This window comes from Anolis sagrei, chromosome 3, assembly GCF_037176765.1.
Source record: "Anolis sagrei isolate rAnoSag1 chromosome 3, rAnoSag1.mat, whole genome shotgun sequence".
NCBI classification, from domain to species: domain Eukaryota; kingdom Metazoa; phylum Chordata; class Lepidosauria; order Squamata; family Dactyloidae; genus Anolis; species Anolis sagrei.
Window position 1 is genome coordinate 3427290 of NC_090023.1, and position 19825 is coordinate 3447114.

At 44.7% G+C, this 19825-nt stretch overlaps 1 protein-coding gene across 4 annotated transcripts in view; it reads right to left on the reverse strand.

The window, feature by feature from the left end:
- Positions 1-275: 275 nt before the first annotated feature.
- Positions 276-19825, reverse strand: part of PDE2A (phosphodiesterase 2A) — a 505312-nt gene continuing 485762 nt past the window's right edge. For 3 of the 4 annotated variants that reach the window (XM_067466418.1, XM_067466420.1, XM_067466419.1), the window contains 7 exons: positions 19519-19566; positions 14985-15059; positions 12365-12464; positions 9612-9724; positions 7371-7409; positions 7078-7184; positions 276-4124 (listed from right to left, as the gene is read on the reverse strand). In XM_067466418.1, the coding sequence (XP_067322519.1) occupies positions 3884-4124; positions 7078-7184; positions 7371-7409; positions 9612-9724; positions 12365-12464; positions 14985-15059; positions 19519-19566 (723 nt within the window). In that variant the 3' untranslated portion in view covers positions 276-3883. The remainder of the gene's footprint in view (positions 4125-7077; positions 7185-7370; positions 7410-9611; positions 9725-12364; positions 12465-14984; positions 15060-19518; positions 19567-19825) is intronic. The other variant, XR_010909616.1, reaches the window with a different exon arrangement.

A 19825-nucleotide genomic window follows, 5' to 3' on the forward strand; every position in this document is an offset into this window, starting at 1 on the left:
GTCATCTAGATTGGAGGGGAAAACAATAGTAAAACTGACAATGGCCGGGAATGTGCTCAAGTGTCTGTAAAAGAGTTCCAGGGTGACTGCAAGCTGTGGGAGCAGTTGACTGAAAATACTGTGCAGGAAGAAGCTACTGGAAAGCGCTGAAGTTGTGCAACTGATCTGCTGCTGAATTGTGAAATTAATCTCAACAGGTACGTTTCTCCACTGATGTGAAACTAGAAACTTAACCGAGGTCCAAATAGGAAAAGATCAAAAGGAAACCCAGAACATTAACTTAGGAAACCTGTATTATTTGTAGAAAGGATAGATGGGGAATTCTGCCCATTGCTGGTGAGCACCAGAGGCGACAAACGTGGAACGCCCCCAGGTTGCATCATATGGGGGCCCCGAATTCGGTGGAATGACGTGAGAATGAGGGCGACTGGAAACCCTGTTTGCAAGACTTTGGGTTGCTTCTCCTTTGCCTACAGACCACCGATGGACGAGACTGGTCTAGACAAGCAAAGCTGAAATACAAAGTAAAGTCCTTCCAAAGACACCCCTCGGTTGGTTCTTCACCAAAGAGTCTTCCCTGCCCAGAAAGGATTCAACCCAGAGAGAGAATACAATGATTGTGAATGCTGTCTTCGTATCTCTGGCCATTGAGGGCCTCCTTTTGTCTGCAAACCTGAAGCCCTGGATTTGGTTTTGATCTGCAAATCAGAAGCCCTGAATTGGGTTTTGACCTGCAAACCACATGCCCTGGATGTGGTTTCTACCTTGCAAACCAGATGTCCTGGATTTGATTTCGACTTGCAGACTAGAAGCCCTAGTCTAGTTTCCATCTGCAAACCAGACCCCTTGGATTGGAGTTCTACCTTGCAAACCAGATGCCCTGGATTGGGTGACGAACTTCAAAGCAGAAGCTCTGGATTTGGTTTCTATCTGCAAAGCACCTGGATAGGTTCTGACCTGCAAACCTGAAGTCCTGGACTTGGTTTCTATCTGGAAACCAGAGGCATTTTATTTGGTTTCTATCTGCAAACCAGAAGCACTGGTTTTAGTTTTAACTTTGCAAACCAGAAGCCCTGGATTTGATTTTAGCTGCAAACCAGGAATCCTGGATTTGGTTTCTACCTTCAAACTAGAAGGTAGAAACCCAATCCATATTGGTTTCTATCTGCAAACCAGAATCACTAGATTGGATTTTATTTGCATACCAGATGCCTTGGTTTTGGTTTTTATCTGCAAACCAGAAACCCTGGATTTGGTTTCTACTTTCAAACTAGAAGCCCTGAATCTGCAAACCAGATGCCCTGGATTTAATTTCTATCTGCAAACCAGATGCCTTAGTTTCGGTTTTCTATTTGCAAACCAGAAACCCTGGATTTGATTTCTGTCTACAAACCAGAAGCCCCGGATTTGGTTTCTACCTTCAAACTAGAAGCCCTGAATTGGTTTCTATCTGCAAACCAGAAACCCTGGATTTGGTTTCTATCTGCAAATCAGAAACATTGGATTGGGTCCTATCTGTGAACCAGAAGCCCTGGATTTAATTTCTATCTGCAAACCAGAAACCCTGGTTTTGGTTTTCTATCTGCAAACCAGAAACCATAGATTTGATTTCTGTTTGCAAATCAGAATCATTGGTTTGGGTTCTGTTTGCAAACCAGAAACCCTGGATCTGGTTTCTACCTTCAAACTAGAAGACCTGAATTGGTTTCTATCTGCAAACCAGATGCCTTGGTTCAATCTGCAAACCAGAAACCCTGGATTTGGTTTCTGTCTACAAACCAGAAGCCCCGGATTTGGTTTCTACCTTCAAACTTGAATCCCTGAATTGGTTTCTATCTGCAAACCAGAAACATTGGATTGGGTCCTATCTGTGAACCAGAAGCCCTGGATTTAATTTCTATCTGCAAACCAGATGCCCTGGTTTTGGTTTTCTATCTGCAAACCAGAAACCATGGATTTGATTTCTGTTTGCAAATCAGAATAATTGGTTTGGGTTCTGTTTGCAAACCAGAAACCCTGGATCTGGTTTCTACCTTCAAACTAGAAGCCCTGAATTGGTTTCTATCTGCAAACCTGAAGCCCAGGATTTAATTTCTATCTGCAAACCAGATGCCTTGGTTTCAGTTTTCTATTTGCAAACTGGAAGCCCTGGATTTGATTTCTGTCTGCAAACCAGAAGCCTCGGATTTGGTTTCTACTTCAAAACTAGAAACCCTGAATTGGTTTCTACTTGCAAACCAGAAGACCTGGATTTGGTTTCTACCTTCAAACTAGAAGCCCTGAATTGGTTTCTATCTGCAAACTAGAAACCCTGGATTTGGTTTCTGTCTGCAAATCAGAATCACTGGATTGGGTCCTAACTGTGAACCAGAAGCCCTGGATTTAATTTCTATCTGCAAACCAGATGCCCTGGTTTTGGTTTTCTATCTGCAAACCAGAAACCATGGATTTGATTTCTGTTTGCAAATCTGAATCATTGGTTTGGATTCTGTTTGCAAACCAGAAACCCTGGATCTGGTTTCTACCTTCAAACTAGAAGCCCTGAATTGGTTTCTACCTGCAAACCTGAAGCCCAGGATTTAATTTCTATCTGCAAACCAGATGCCTTGGTTTCAGTTTTCTATTTGCAAACCGGAAGCCCTGGATTTGATTTCTGTCTGCAAACCAGAAGCCTCGGATTTGGTTTCTACTTCAAAACTAGAAACCCTGAATTGGTTTCTACCTGCAAACCAGAAGACCTGGATTTGGTTTCTACTTTCAAACTAGAAGCCCTGAATTGGTTTCTATCTGCAAACTAGAAACCCTGGATTTGGTTTCTATCTGCAAATCAGAATCACTGGATTGGGTCCTATTTGTGAACCAGAAGCCCTGGATTTAATTTCTATCTGCAAACCAGATGCCCTGGTTTTGGTTTTCTATCTGCAAACCAGAAACCATGGATTTGATTTCTGTTTGCAAATCAGAATAATTGGCTTGGGTTCTGTCTGCAAACCAGAAACCCTGGATTTGGTTTTTTATTTGCAAATCAGAAGCCCTGGATTTGATTTCTATCTACAAACCAGAAACTCTGTATTTGGTTTCTATCTGCAAGCCAGAAGGCCTGGATTGATTTCTATCTGTGAACCAGAAGCACTGGATTTAATTTCTATCTGCAGACCAGAAACTATGGATTGATTTCTGTTTGCAAATCAGAATCATTGGCTTGGGTTCTGTCTGCAAACCAGAAACCCTGGATTTGGTTTCTACCTTCAAACTAGAAGTCCTGAATTGGTTTCTATCTGCAAACCAGAAGCCCTGGATTTGATTTCTGTTTGCAAATCAGAATAATTGGCTTGGGTTCTGTCTGCAAACCAGAAACCCTGGATTTGGTTCCCATGGACAGATCAGAAGCCCTAGATTTCATTTCTGCCTGCAAACCAGAAGTCCTGGGTTGAGTTTCCACCTGCAAACCAGAAGCCAAAAACGACTCTCTAGCAAGATGTCAATGATCAATGTTGCAATGTTTGAACCAAGGAAGCAGTGGAAGCGGGGGAAGCCGGGGAGAGGAGGACTGTGAGAAGGTTGTGCATTCATCAAATTCAACAATGCAACAGTGCAGTCAACAACCGCAAGCTGGCAGAGTCCTGTGGGTCAATGGATGAAGCCGGGAAGAGGCGGGAGAGCATCATGGGAGATGGGGTGGGGGAGGTGTTGGGGGGGGGCTTGGAGAGAAGAAAACGCTTGGCGCGAGGGGGGCCTGTAATATAAATAAGAACCGTGTTTGTTTGTTTCCAAAAATCAGCCCCCATCCTGGTTACAAAAAGTTGCACTTGTGTGTGTCCGGTCCCTGCAAAGTGGGGGAGGCGGGGCTTCCTCCTGGCTCTGCCTCCCGGGGGGCGGGGCATCATTCCAGCTCCTCCCCCTCCTCCAGGTGCCCATCTTCCAGGCAGCCGTTCATCCTGATGCTGTCCTCGCTGTCTTCTCCCATGGTCTGCAGGTCGTATTCCTCATCCAGGAAGTCCAGGGAGTTGTTGCTGGGCAAGCCCCGGATGGTGAACTTGTGCGAGACTTTGGTCCAGTGCTCCCGGTTACTGGCCACACGCTCGTACAGCTCGGCCGACCGCGGGAAGAGGTCCTGGAGCAGCCTGCGGAGAGGAAGCAGAGGCCAAAGGTCTTTTAGATTGAAATGGCAACGCATTATTAATCATAGAATATAATACTGTTTGCTGAACATGTGGTATATTGATAGTACCTGGCTATGACTGCGATTGCCATGATGCAATACTTAAGGAGGTGTGGTAATGGCTGAGTCATAACCATGTGGGGGTTATTACAAAGGGGATGCATCAACCACTGTTCCTTACTGATGACCTATTTGGGTGTGCTGCAATGCTCCAGTGGGATTCCTTCCCAGGTGATCCTCAGAGCTCGGAATGCTTGTCTGTTCTTGAGATGACGTGCTTTTCATCTCAAGAACAGAGAAGCATCCCGAGCTCTGAGGATTATTACCTGGGAAGGAATCCCACTGGAGCATTGCAGCACACCCAAATACCTGGGAGTCACTCTGGAACAGGCCCTGACCTACAAGAAGCACCACGAGATGCAGAGCCAACTTTAAGAAATGGGCCCACAAAGTGAAATCCACGACATGCGAGTGCGGAGAAGAGCAAACCACTGACCACCTGCTGCAGTGCAACCTGAGCCGTGCCACATGCTTAAGGAAGCACCTTCTTGCAGCAACACCAGAAGCACTCCAAGGGGCCAGATACTGGTCAAAGGACATGTAATCAACTACCAAGCTTGCAAACTCTCTGTCTTTTGTATGTTTGTTTGTTTTGTCAAAAATGTAATACAATTTTTGAGACAAAGACGGGGCCGAGAGCAGGGCCTCCCCAGAAAATCTTAAACTCTGAGGTGGGACGTAGAAGGAGATACGTTCGGACAGGTATGCTACTTCTGAAATACTTGCTAGTAGCCATCTTGCAACACTTCAGGGAGGTCGTGATTTGAAAACTATAAATCACTTTACGTATCCTGTGACAAAATCAAGCATCGGGCACTGATGTCATGGAATCACAGGGCAGGAATCTGAATGCAGCCCTGTCCTGTGTTGACCTTTATGGCATGGCTTCAAAGGGGTCATGACAATAATGCTGTAAGGCAGGTGTTGAGGCCTGTGAAGCCTCTGAGGATGAGGATGGGGATTTTCTGGTTGAGCCTGGTGTTTTTGTGGGGGAAAGTAAAAGTTTTTGAGGTGATGGGAATGTTTTGAGTAGATCTGTTGTTGGGGAAACAAGCAGTAATTCTCATGGGAATCGGCCAGGGATTGACTCTGAAAGGAATGTGGAGGAGACAGGAGGGTTACCGATAACCCAGTGTTTACAGATCAGAAGAGATAGTACAAAACAGAGACTGAAAGATAAACAAAGGAAACTCAGGTGAGAGAAAGGATGATGTCATGGGCAAGGGGGGGGGGTTATTCTGAAGGAACTGGAGTCAATGTTTGGTGGGAAGATCAACACTGGATTTTCATGGGTGAAGTTGCCTGTTTTGGGTGCTCTGAGTTAGGAGTTCTGTTCTTGGGTCTGGATTTTGTTTTCCTGTTTAAGTTCCATGCCTCATGTTTGGATTACAAATCTTGTTTCAAGTTTCAAACCTTTGGGATTCTAGTCAAGTTCAAGTATCAAGTTCATGCAATCCTGGGATTTGTAGTTTGGTGAGGCATCAGAATTCTTTGCCAGAGAAGGTGCAAGACCTTGTACAACCACATGATTTCACACCATTGAGCCAAGGCAGTCAAAGTGGATCCATTCTACAGCAGAGATGCACCCCGAGGTTTTCCTTTTCCATTACTGGAACCTTTGGTGCTCTAACTCTTTGGTTTTGAAAGAAGGAATTCTAAGCAGGCGGCAACTCTAATGCACACCTTTTCGGACCAAATTACAGAGTGCCCTTTTTGCTGCATTGGGGAAAAGAAAAAAATGACAAAAATTGATCACAATAATGATAATAAAGAAGAAAAATCCCTATTGCTAAAGGGGAGGGTATATTAAGGTAAGGTATCTAGGCGGGAAGACAAAAAAAAAGGTGAGAAAAAGGAAAAAAGAGAAGAGGAGGAAAAAAAATTGCTGAGAAAAAATAAAAATAAAAAGTTGTTGATTGTCGACTTCCAATTTTTTCCTGTCTGGGTTGTTGAACTGTTACTTATTAAATATAATGTATTGTCGAAGGCTTTCATGGCCGGAATCACTGGGTTGTTGTAGGTTTTTTCGGGCTATATGGCCATGGTGTAGAGGTATTTTCTCCTGACGTTTCACCTGCATCTATGGCAAGCATCCTCAGAGGTAGTGAGGTCTGTTGGAACTAGGAAAAAGGATTTATATATCTGTGGAATGACCAGGGTGGGACAAAGGACTCTTATCTGTTGGAGCTAGGTGTGAATGTTTCAACTGACTACCTTGATTAGCATTTGATGGCCTGGCAGTGCCTGGGGCAATCTTTTGTTGAGAGGTGATTAGATGTCCTTGTTTGTTTCCTCTCTGTTGTTTTGCTGTTGTAATTTTAGAGTTTCTTAATACTGGTAGCCAGATTTTGTTCATTTTCATGGTTTCCTTTAGAACATGGCCATATAGCCCGAAAAAACCTACAACAACCCAGTGATTCCGGCCATGAAAGCCTTCGACGATATATGTTGTGTTTCTGAACTGGTCAAGTAAAGCTGAAACCTTTACCAGAGTCCATTATTCTGAGTTTTTACAATACTTCTGCTAGCGCTAACAAATTTGTCCATGTTCCTTATGTCCAGTATCTTTAATTTCCATTCTTCTTCCGTCGGGATTTCTTTGGTCTTCCACTTTCTAGCATACACAATTCTACCTGCTCTACTCATATAGTTAAAAGGTATGTCTTCATTTTTGTTTATTTTCATATCCAACACCCCTAACAAATAATATTTGGGTTTCATTTGAAATTTTATTTTTTAAATTTTTAAATTTTTTTTGGAAAATTGAGAGGCACAATAGATTCGATGGCTCATTAGACTCAAGGAAATACGGTAGCATGGAAAAAATATATATAAACCAGCGTGTCAGTGCTCACTTGTAGATGGGCATCGCAATGTGCTCCATGAAGCTGATCTGCAGCTCCGGGATGTAGGCCTTCTCCCGGTCCATCATCTCCATCGGCCGGTTGCCCATGGCTTTCTCCTACAGAGGACATTAGATGGGAGCATCAGTCGTGGCAGACGGTGCCTCCAGGATATTTTGGGAGGCATTTGGAGGCAAGCAATTTGCAATTGGGGGTGGGAAACCATAGGGGAATCCATACCCTCTGAAACCTCCAAAGTTGCCAACAACTCTGTTCCAAGATGGCTTTCGAGACTTTGTACTTACCAGGTCTCCCTGGGAGAAGAACTCCTTGTAAATCAGCTCCTGGAACAAGGAAAACACATGGAAAAACATATCAGAAATTTCTTTTGATTTTTGAATTTTTTCCCCAGGGTTATAAGTATCATTTCCTAATTGGTTCTATCATTAAAACATGGGAAAAGTTTACTACAAAGCAAAAATTCTGTCTTTGTTATGGTTTTTTCCAATGCATATCTCACTGAGTCTCAACCGATTCAACCGAGTTTGTGGCAGCCACAAAAACAAAGTTTCTGGAATATCACAACTACTTTCAAAGCAAGTTACTTACTTACTTAGGTGATCCCTCATAGTCTGAGGATGATGGTCCTCCAAGTGTAGTATCCTAGCAGTGGTGGCTGTGGAGCCCTCTTCTTGACCGGCATCTTCTCCCTCAGTGAGGGCATAGGTTTCCAGGTGGAAGGCAGTCCTGGTTGGGGTTGGCTTGATGTGCCTTCCTCTTGGCACGTTTCTCTCTTTCGCCTTCCATTCGTGCCTCTTCAAATTCTGCAGCACTGCTGGTCACAGCTGACCTCCAGCCGGAGCACTTAAGGGCCAGGGCTTCCCAGTTCTCAGTGTCTATGCCAGAGTTTTTAAGGTTGACTTTGAGCCTGTCTTTCAATCTCTTTTCCTGTCCTCCAACATTCTGTTTTCTGTTCTTGAGTTCGGAGTAGAGCAACTGCTTTGGGAGACGGTGGTCGGGCATCCGGACAACGTGGCTGGTCCAGCGGAGTTGATGGCGGAGGACCATCGCTTCAGTACTGGTGGTCTTTGCTTCTTCCAGCACCCTGATATTTGTCCGATTGTCTTCCCAAGAGATTTGCAGGATTTTCCAGAGGAAGTGCTGATGGAATCATTCCAGGAGTTGCATGTGACGTCTGTAGACAGTCTACATCTTGCAGGCATATAGCAGGGTTAGGAGGACAATGGTTTTATATACAAATCCCCTTCGTCTCCCTATGGATGTCCCAGTCCTGAAACACTCTCTACTTCATTTGGAAAAATGTTGCACTCGCAGAGCTCAGGTGGTGTTGTATTCGATGTCAATGTTGACTTTTGTGGAGAGGTGGCTGCCACATCAGGATTGGGAGGACAATAACTTTATAAACAAGCACCTTGGTCTCCCTACAGATGTCTCGGTCCTCAAACACTATTTGCTTCATTCGGAAAAATGCTTCACTTGCAGAGCTCAGGCAGTGTTGTATTTCAGTGTCAATGTTGACTTTTGTGGACAGGTGGCTCCTAAGGGAGCAGAAATGCTACCACCTCATAGTAAATCAATACTTTTTAAATTTATTTATTTATTTACTTGGCTTATATACCGCTGTTCTCAGCCCGGGGGCGACTCACAGCGGTGTCCCCAATGAATCCCCAATGAATGTTATCAAAAGCCTTTTCAGCATCTAAAAAGAATACAGTGTTCCCTCCGTACTTCATGGTTCACATTTTGCAGAGTCGCTGTTTCATGGGGTTTTGCCCCATGTTTATGAATAGTTGCCATTGCTCAGACCAGCATTCTAATCCCTCAAACACTCTCTGTTTCATTCAGAAGAATGCTGCACTCGCAGAGCTCAGGTGGTGTTGAATTTCAGTGTCAATGTTGACTTTTGTGGAGAGGTGGCTGCCAAGGGAGCGGAAATGGTCCACATTTTGTAATGTGACACCATTACGCTGTACCACACAATTAAGCTGTACCACACAAAGCAAGTTCCACACAATTAAACAGGAAATGACACTTTCAAACCAGGAACAGATTTTGTTTTTCAAATATTGTTGAATGTGATGTGATTGTAAAACTAGAGCAACATGTGCTCTAAACATAGGATGGATGGCTATCTGTCCCTCATGCAGAAACAATGTTTTTGCAGTTTGATAAACTCTTCCCATGTTTTTATGATAGAACCAATTTGGAAATGATATTTATAACTCAGGAACAACAATTGTGTTACATAGTGCAATAAATGGTTTCAGAAGACTCTTTGGATCCCCACTCTCGGAGAAAGGTAGTCCGGAAAGGCAATAGAACAAGCTACTCAAAGATGACCGATTGGGAAATTGAACCCTGGTCTCTGGGGTCACAGACCAATGACCAAACCACTCCATCCCTCTGGCCAAAAGGTCCCCAAAAGACCTCCGCTCCCATCCGTTCTTCACTGGGCTTGTCCTTCTGGCCAGTTTCAGGCTTGGAATACAACCCGGCTGCTGCTGCTGGATTGTTTCTTTACTCACCGCAATCTTGCGGGTGGTTTTCCAGCCCTTGGTCTGGTCAGAGAGGTCGCAGGAGGTCATGAGAAGGCAAATCAGGAGGCTGTGGTGCTGCTTGTTCTTGGGATCGTAGCCGACTGGACAGGGAAAGGAAACAGCAAGTGGAGAGCTCAACAGTGTGAAGATAAGAAAGTCAATGTGTTCCCATGCTGCAACCCTAGGAGTCTAGGGGAAGGACGGACAACGGATGATGGGATTTGTAGTACTTTCAAACCCTTCAGTTCTCACAGACCACTGTGGCCCCCAACAAAGACCGATAAAGACCAACCTTGGCACACAGAGCCCCCATCGCCCACTCTACGTCCTACTGCAATTTGGATGATGGTGGACCATGGATGATGGGACTTGAAGAACCTCCATTCACTTCCGGAGACCACTGTGATCCTCATCCAATGACTGATCAAGACCAAACTTGGCAAACATAACCCACATGGTGCCCTTTATGTCCTGGAGAAGTTTGGGGGATGGTGGACAATGGATGCAGGGATTTGTAGTACTTTCAAATCCTTCAGTTCCCACAGACCACTGTGGTCCCCATCAAAGACCGATAAAGACCAAACTTGGCACACAGAGCCCCCATCACCCACTCTACGTCCTACTACAGTTTGGATGATGGCAGACCATGGATGATGGGACTTGAAGAACCTCCACTCACTTCCGGAGACCACTGCGATCCTCAGCCGATGACTGATCAAGACCAAACTTGGCAAACATAACCCCCATGATGCCCTTTATGTCCTGGTGAGGTCTGGGGGATGATGGGCAATGGATGATGGGATTTGTAGTACTTTCAAACCCTTCGGTTCCCACAGACCACTGTGGTCCCCAACAAAGACTGATAAAGACCAAACTTGGCACACAGAGCCCCCATCACCCACTCTACGTCCTATTACAGTTTGGATGATGGCGGACCATGGATGATGGGACTTGAAGTATCCCCACTCACTTCCAGAGACTGCTGCAATCCTCATGGCCATCCATCCTCTGATTAAAAGCTTTGGTCAGCCCTCTTTGGTCAGCCCTCTTCACTTGGAATCACACGGTGTCCAATTCTGGGCACCACAATTAAAGAGAAATATGGACTCTAAGCTGGAAGGAGTCCAGAGGAAGAGGGCATCTAAAAAGATCAAAGTCTTGGAGACCAAGAATCCCTATGAAGAGGGAGTCGTCAGGAGAGAATGCCTCTAGACCATGGCCATATAGCCCGTCTTAAAGAACCTTCAGAAGAAAAGGTTGAGAGGAGACATGAGAAAATCCATGTATCAATATGTCAAAGGGTGTCCTAAGGAAGAGGGAGCAGGCTTCCTTTCTGCTGCCCTGGAGACTAGGACTCAATGGAGCCATGGGTTCAAATGACAGGAGAGGAGATTCCACCAGAATATTAGGAAGAACTTCCTGACCTTAAGAAGGACTGTTCAGCAGTGGAACTCTCTGCTTTGGAGTCTGGTGGAAGCTCCTTCCCTGGAGGCTTTTAATCAGAGGATGGATGGCCATCTGTCAGGGGGGATTTGCTTGTGCTTTTCCTACATGGCAGGGGCTTGGACTAGATGGCCCCTGGGGTTTCTTCCAACTCTATTATTCTATGATTCAAAGTCCAAAAAAACTTGGGGGGGGGGGCGAAGTTTTCCCATGTCTAGTCCACACTGAAGGAAGTCAAAATGTTGATGTGCGATGCCTTCATTCCTAGTGTGTGTCCCCACTTAAGACTAGAAATGAGGAGACCTTTAAGATTAATTTGAATGCAATTTTGTTGCTACTAGGGGTTTACAACAGGCTTTTTCTAAGTAACAGGGAGGATCAGAGCCTTTTCTGTTATAGCTGCCACAAGTTAATTGAGTGTGTTATCTGCTTCAGCATATAACAAGGCACTCAGTTTGCAAGCTTTGAGATTTGCATTTGGTTTAGCCTGATGGCTCATTTGAGCTGAAGAAACCATTGCTGGGAGTGGTTATGCAGCGTCCTGAAGCTGAAGACTGAGGCTCTTTGGAGTGGCAAGGAAACTGCTTGATTATGGCAAGATAAGGACATTCTACTGATAACTAAGAGAGACTGCATTATTTTGTGATGTGTTTGCATGTCATCATGTACAGAAGAAGACTCACCAGTGATATTGTTTGTTGTATATTGGTGAGAACAATTCTTCGGTTTTTGCTTTGTGTTTTTGACCTACAATGAATAGAACTAAATTTCGTGTCAATTCGTTCAGTGGTTTTTGAGTTATGTTAATCACATCTCATCTTGTTGTTTCAAATAATAATAATAATAATAATAATAATAATAATAATAATAAGCACAGCAGACAAAGAATGTCGCCATTCCAGGTGACAGTCACATTAAGAAAAAAATTACGAAATCCAGCAGAGAGATCTCGTTTGCTGTGACATACTGTGGTTTTGTGTCAGAATAATAATAATAATAATAATAATAATAATAATAATAATAATAAAAATATTTGTATTCCTCCCTATCTCCCCAAGGGGACTCAGACTATGTGTATAAGGTGTCTATGATGTATACAAGGATGTCATGTTCAGATGTTCAGACATGGGTCCCTTCTCCAGAGTATTGCATGATGGATATGCAAGTATTCCAAAATAGAAACCATGGAACTCTTTCACTCCCAAGTGTTTGGGATAAGGAATACCCAACTTGTACTACTTTTCTGTGTTACTCAATGGTTGCACTCTCTCCCTTAATGTCCTTCCTTGTCGTCTTACCTTCAGCCATCTTCTGGAGATCTTTGAAGATCCTCAAATGGTGGGCCAGGTCCGTGGCCAGAATAATGTCTCTCATGAGGTCCAGCATCCTTTGGTAATCCTATGGGACCAAGGAGACACTGCGTTACCATACAGTGCAGACATTGCTGGAGTAAAATAAGAATATATGATTCAGCCATTTGCCGATCTGTTTTACTGAACCTGACCAGCTGCATACACACACACACACACACACACACACAAACATACAATCATCCATACATGGAGGCTCCTTCTTTGGAAGCTTTTAAACAGAGGTTGGATGGCCATCTGTCAGGGGTTGGACTGGATGGCCCATGAGGTCTCTTCCAACTCTTTGATTCTATGATTCTATATATACTAGCCATCCTCCGCCATGTGTTGCTTGTGGCTCAGTCTGTGTATAACTGTTTTATGTGTGTATATGTGTGAGCTTCCGGCCATTGTGTAGCTTGCTGTCGACTTTTGCAGCCCAACAGGCAGTTGCATCGGTCAAGTAGGAAATTTAGGTACCGCTTATGTGGGGAAGCTAATTTAACTAATTTACAACGCCATAAAAATCTCCAGCAATCATGCAAAAAGAATGAGGAGGAGTACTCCATCATTGTCACTAATGGACAGTGAAGCGATAGCTCCCCTGGTGGCCAGAATACTCTCATGAAAGCTGGAATGTTAAATAGCCTCTGTGTGTCTGTCTGTATATGTTGTGTGTCTATGGCTGTTGTGGTTCAGTCTGAGCCTGAGCTTTCTGAGCCTGAGTTTCCTCAGGACGAGAAGGATGATGGGTTACAGATTTCTGAACATGTTCTGGTTAGTGAGGCAGTTGAAGCAGACAGTGTTGATTCTGAAGAAGAGACGGCATTTCTCTTCCCCAGAGAAAGGAATGTGGCTTTAGATAAAGATAGTGAAACTTCGGAGCTCCAGGTGGAGGCTCCTTCTGGGAGCTCAGGGCCTCTTGGTTCCCAGGGCCAAGATAATGAGCTAACCGGCCTTGAGGATAGTGGAGAATTGATTAGAGAGGACCGTTTGCAATTAAGAGTTCGGAGAAGCGCACGCCTTGCCAACAAGCGTGAAGCTAGAGGTCAATGTAATGCTTTCATGTTGGGAAAACTTATTTAATGATCTGGTCGAAGGGCATTCTCTGTCAGTCCAATGTTGCTTTTACCCTGTTAACTTCTGTGGAATTACCTTGGCTTTTGCGGAAAGCTTCTGTCTCCTTGAGACTTTGAGAGATATTGACAAGCTGGAATGTGTCCAGAGGAGAGCGACTAAAATGATAAAAGGTCTGGAGAACAAGCCCTATGAGGAGCAGCTTAAGGAGCTGGGCATGTTTAGCCTGAAGAAGAGAAGGCTGAGAGGGGATATGATGGCCATGTATAAATATGTGAGAGGAAGCCACAGGGAGGAGGAGGGAGCAAGCTTGTTTTCTGCTTCCCTGGAGACTAGGACACGGAACGATGGCTTCAAACTACAAGAGAGGAGATTCCATCTGAACATGAGGAAGAACTTCCTGACTGGGAGAGCCGTTCAGCAGTGGAACTCTCTGCCCCGGAGTGTGATGGAGGCTCCTTCTTTGGAAGCTTTTAAACAGAGGCTGGATGGCCATCTGTCAGGGGTGATTTGAATGCAATATTCCTGCTTCTTGGCAGAATGGGGTTGGACTAGATGGCCCATGAGGTCTCTTCCAACTCTTTGATTCTAGGATTCTATGATTCTATTCTATTTTGATCCTGATTTTTGAAGACCTTGTCTTGCTGCTATGGAGTCTTGTTTAACCAATGCTAAAGGACTATGCTTCAGGTTATTTGCCTTCAGAACCTGGGAACTTTGTCTTTGCATTTAAGACTCTGTTTTGCCTATTGAACTTTATATCTTTATTCCTCTGTTTCGATTTTGCTTTTTCTCAATAAACTACAAAAACCTATAGCCTTGGTGTGCAGTGGTGTCTTGCGCAAGGTGAATCTATCCTGAGTTGCGACAATGGCATTGAATGTTTGCCATGTATATGTACATTTGAATGTGCCAAAAAAAATCCACAATTGTCACTAAAAAGGTAAAGGTAGTCCCCTGACATTAAGTCCAGTCATGTCTGACTCTGGGGTGTGGTGCTCATCTCCATTGCTAAGCCAAAGAGCCAGCGTTGTCCATAGACACCTCCAAGGTCATGTGGCCGGCATGACTGCATGGAGCGCCGTTACCTTCCCGCCGGAGCGGTACCTATTGATCTACTCACATTTGCATGTTTTCGAACTGCTAGGTTGGCAGAAGCTAGAGCTGACAGCGGAAGCTCACGCCGCTCCCCAGAATCGAACCTGCGACCTTTCGATCAACAAGCTCAGCAGCTCAGTGCTTTAACCCACTGCGCTACCGGGGGCTCCATCCTGGTGGACAATTTGCTTTCTGAATCACTCAAAGTGTACAAAATTTCATTTTTTGCATATGAAATGTCTTGGAGATGGGACCCGAGATTAATATGGGGTGAGAAGGGTGGAATATAAATACTGTAAATAAATAAATAAATAAATAAATAAATAAGGGATCCTAAACCAATGTTTCTCCTCAACCTGCTCAAGAAAACTCACATGGTCGCTCCAAGACTCACCTTCCGGGAGAAATGATCAAAGATATTACATCCGTGGGTGTTCAAGATGGCGATCGCTTGAGCGAAATGATGTCTCTGCACAAAGAACAGGAACAGAAACAGAAGGGAGTCGGTTATTGTTGGTGAGTGGGATCCGGGGCTTCCAGATTGTGGCACGTTGTATTAGCAAAGGGTAGCAATGCCGACATATAGAACCTGTGCAACCAGGTCAATTGTATAGGTAGCCCCCGAGTTACAAACATCTGACTTACAAACGACTCCTAGTTAAGAATGGGGGTGAGACAACAGGAAGCGAGAGAATTCTACCCCTTGGAAAGGAAATCCACTCCTGGAAGAGCTATTATTGGGGCGGGGAGGGGTTTCCACTGAAGCTTTCTCATCAATCATTGTTTACACAACAAGCCACATTTCTCAAAATCCGATTCTCATAGGGACAGAAAGTGAGGCGGAATCTTACCCTGGACCTTACTTACTTAGGCGATCCCTCGTTGGACGAGTAAGATGGTCTTCCATTATGGATTTCCTTGTGGGTCCGTATGTGGCTGTGGAGCCCTCTTCTTGCTCTGCATCTTCTTCCGCAGTGAGGGCATTGGTTTCCAGGTGGAAGGCGGTCCCGGTCGGGGTTGGCTTGACATGCCTTCCTCTTGGCACATTTCTCTCTTTCACCCTCCACTTGTGCCTCCTCAAATTCTGCAGCACTGCTGGTCACAGCTGTCCTCCAGCTGGAGCGCTCAAGGGCCAGGGCTTCCCAGTTCTCAGTGTCTATGCCAGAGTTTTTAAGGTTGGCTTTGAGCCCATCTTTAAATCTCTTTTCCTGTCCACCAACGTTCCGTTTTCCGTTCTTAAGTTCGGAGTAGAGCAACTGCTTTGGGAGACGGTGGTCAGGCATCCGGACAACGTGGCCGGCCCAGGACCATCGCTTCAATGCTGGTGGTCTTTGCTTCTTCCAGCACACTGACGTTTGTCCGCTTGTCTTCCCAGGAGATTTGCAGGATTTTCCGGAGGCAGCGCTGATGGAAACGTTCCAGGAGCTGCATGTGATGTCTGTAAACAGTCCACGTCTCACAGGCATATAGCAGGGTTGGGAGGACCATGGACCATGGACCATGCTCTGACTTATCAAGAAGCACTGCTTGACTATCAAGCAAAAAGTCGATTGTAGAAACAATATCATACAAAAGCTGACTGGCACAACCTGGGGATCACAACCAGACACAGTGAAGACATCTGTCCTTGCGCTTTGCTACTCAGCTGTTCAATATGTATGCCCAGTGTGGAACACATTTCACAACGCTAAAACAGTGGATGTGGCTCATAATGAGACATGCTGTATTATCACAGGATGTCTACGCCCAACACCACTGGAGACATTTTATTGTTTAGCCGGTATTGCACCACCTGACATCCACTGGGAAGTAGCAGCCAGCAATGAAAGGACCAAGGCATGGACATCTCTGGCCCATCCTCTGTTCAGATACCAGCCAGTAAGTCAATGCCTTAAATCAAGATATAGCTTCCTAAGTGTCAGACTGTAGGATCTCTATAGCAATATTAAATAACCACTCACAAGCCGGTTTTGCTTTGAAATGGATATATTGCTTGTATCTCTGCAGCAAAGAAAGACACTACTGACTTTTTCCCATCACCACTTCCTTTTATACACCTTTCCTGCCCTTCTTCTCTTCTTCTCAGTTTCCTTATTAGAACTCGTTGCTACACCAGTTCCAATACAAGGTTTCCAGCACCCTCTGCTGGCTTCAGAATGTCACAGAGAGAGAATTGATTCAGCCAGGATGATTCAGTCAGGATGTCACGGAGGGAATTTGTGATGTCTTCAAGCCGTGAGAAATTGACTCCTGACACTAAGATCAACACAGATACTTTCTGGCACACCTCAGCAAGCGAGAGCCCAAAAGTGGCAGGCTAAAACCCAGAACCACAATTAGTGGCTGAGACCAGATGAGAGACTCCCTCCTGGGCACAGAGAAAACTGGGTGACTTGGAAGGCACTGAACAGACTGCGCTCTGGCACCACGAGATACAGAGCCAATATTATGAAATGAGTCCACAACATGCAAGTGCGGAGGAGAGCAAACCACAGGCCACCTACTACAATGCAGCCTGAGCCCTGCCACATGCACAATAGAGGACCTTCTCAAAGCGACACCAGAGGCACTCCAAGTGGACAGATACTGGTCAAAGGACATTTGGTAGAACATCAAGTTCCTTCACTTTGTTTGTGGTTTTTATACATAACTAGCCGTCCCCTACCACGCGTTGATGTGGCCCACATGGGGGTTCTGTGTGGGAGGTTTGGCCCAATTCTATCGTTGGTGGGGTTCAGAATGCTCTGTGATTGTAGGTGAACTATAAATCCCAGCAACTACAACTCCCAAATGTCAAGATTCTATTTCCCCCAAACTCCACCAGTGTTCACATTTGGGCATATTGAGTAGTCGTGTAGAGTTTGGCCCAGATCCATCATTGTTTGAGTCCACAGTGATCCCTTGATGTAGGTGAACTACAACTCCAAAACCAAAGGACAGTGCCCACCAAACCCTTCCAATATATTCTGTTGGTCATGGGAGAACTGTGTGCCAAGTTTGGTTCAATTCCATCGTTGGTGGAGTTCAGAATGCTCTTTGATTGTAGGTGAACTATAAATCCCAGCAACTACAACTCCCAAATGTCAAGATTCTATTTTCCCCAAACTCCACCAGAGTTCACATTTGGGCATATTGAGTATTTGTGTAGAGTTTGATCCAGATCCATCATTGTTTGAGTCCACAGTGATCCCTTGATGTAGGTGAACTACAACTCCAAAACCAAAGGACAGTGCCCACCAAACCCTTCCAATATATTCTGTTGGTCATGGGAGAACTGTGTGCCAAGTGTGGTTCAATTCCATCGTTGGTGGAGTTCAGAATGCTCTTTGATTGTAGGTGAACTATAAATCCCAGCAACTACAACTCCCAAATGTCAAGATCTATTTTCCCCAAACTCCATCAGTGTTCACATTTGGGCATATTAAGTAGTGGTGTAGAGTTTGGCCCAGATCTATCATTGTTTGAGTCTACAGTGATCTCTTGATGTAGGTGAACTACAACTCCAAAACCAAAGGACAGTGCCCACCAAACCCTTCCAATATATGCTGTTGGTCATGGGAGAACTGTGTGTCAAGTTTGGTTCAATTCCATCTTTGGTGGGATTCAGAATGCTTTTTGATTACAGGTGAACTAGAAATCCCAGCAACTACAACTCCCAAATGACAAAATCATTTTTTTGAGTGAAGGACATACATTGTGTTGTTAGGTGTCTTGTGTCCAAATTTTGTGTCAATTCGTCCAGTGGTTTTTGAGTTTTGTTAATCCCACAAACTAACATTGCATTTTTATTTATATAGACTAGCCGTCCCCTGCCACGCATTGCTGTGGCGGCGGTTTGTCCCAATTCTATCGTTGGTGGGGTTCAGAATGCTCTGTGATTGTAGGTGAACTATAAATCCCAGCAACTACAACTCCCAAATGTCAAGATTCTATTTTCCCCAAACTCCACCAGTGTTCACATTTGGGCATATGGAGTATTCATGTAGAATGTATTGTCGAAGGCTTTCATGGCTGGAATCACTAGGTTCTTGTGGGTTTTTTTTCGGGCTATATGGCCATGTTCTACAGGCATTTTCTCCTGACATTTCACCTGCATCTATGGCAAGCATCCTCAGAACATGGCCATATAGCCCGAAAAAAACCCACAAGAACCTATTCGTGTAGAGTTTGGTCCAGATCCATCATTGTTTGAGTCCACAGTGATCTCTTGATGTAGGTGAACTACAACTCCAAAACCAAAGGACAGTGCCCACCAAACCCTTCCAATATATTCTGTTGGTCATGGGAGAACTGTGTGCCAAGTTTGGTTCAATTCCATCATTGGTGGAGTTCAGAATGATCTGTGATTGTAGGTGAACTAGAAATCCCAGCAACTACAACTCCCAAATTTCAAGATTCTATTTTCCCCAAACTCCACCAGTGTTCACATTTGGGCATATTGAGTATTTGTGTAGAGTTTGATCCAGATCCATCATTGTTTGAGTCCACAGTGATCTCTTGATGTAGGTGAACTACAACTCCCAAACTCAAGGTCAATGCCCACCAAACCTTTGTAGTATTTTCTGTTGGTCATGGGAGTTCTGTGTTTCAAGTTTTGCTCAACAGATTGGTTCAGTGCCATAATTGGTGGAGTTCAGAATGCTCTCTGATTGTAGGTGAACTATAAATCCCAGCAACTACAACTCCCAAATGACAAAATCAATTTTTGAGTATAGGACATATATTGTGTTGTTAGGTGTCTTGTGTCCAAATTTAGTGTCAATTCATCAGTGGTTTTTGAGTTCTGTTAATCCCACAAACGAACATGACATTTTTATTTCTATATGTAACTGTATTCTCAATTTGCTTCTGACACGATCAATCAATCAATCAATAAAATTGATAACCATCGTGGGTCCCATCCCTTCCTTTTTTGCTTTCGTTCTTACCTCCATAACGGAGCCTTCGGAGCTGTACAAGGCAGCCAGGACTGATTTCTGGAAGAGAGAGTGAAGAAGCATCCCATGAGAAAGGTCACCACGTTCTAAGCAAACACAGGCAAGTGGTATGGATGGGCAGAGACTGGATGGCATGGGATGCCCGCAGGAAAGGGGACCCTCATGTGCAATTTGGGGGGGGGGGGGGGTTGTGATCGGACAAGCTGGGTGAGACCTGTGCTTGCAAACAGCCCACGTGAAAGAGGTTGAGGAGTCTTCCTGACTGTGAGAGCCGTTCAGCAGTGGAACTCTCTGCCCC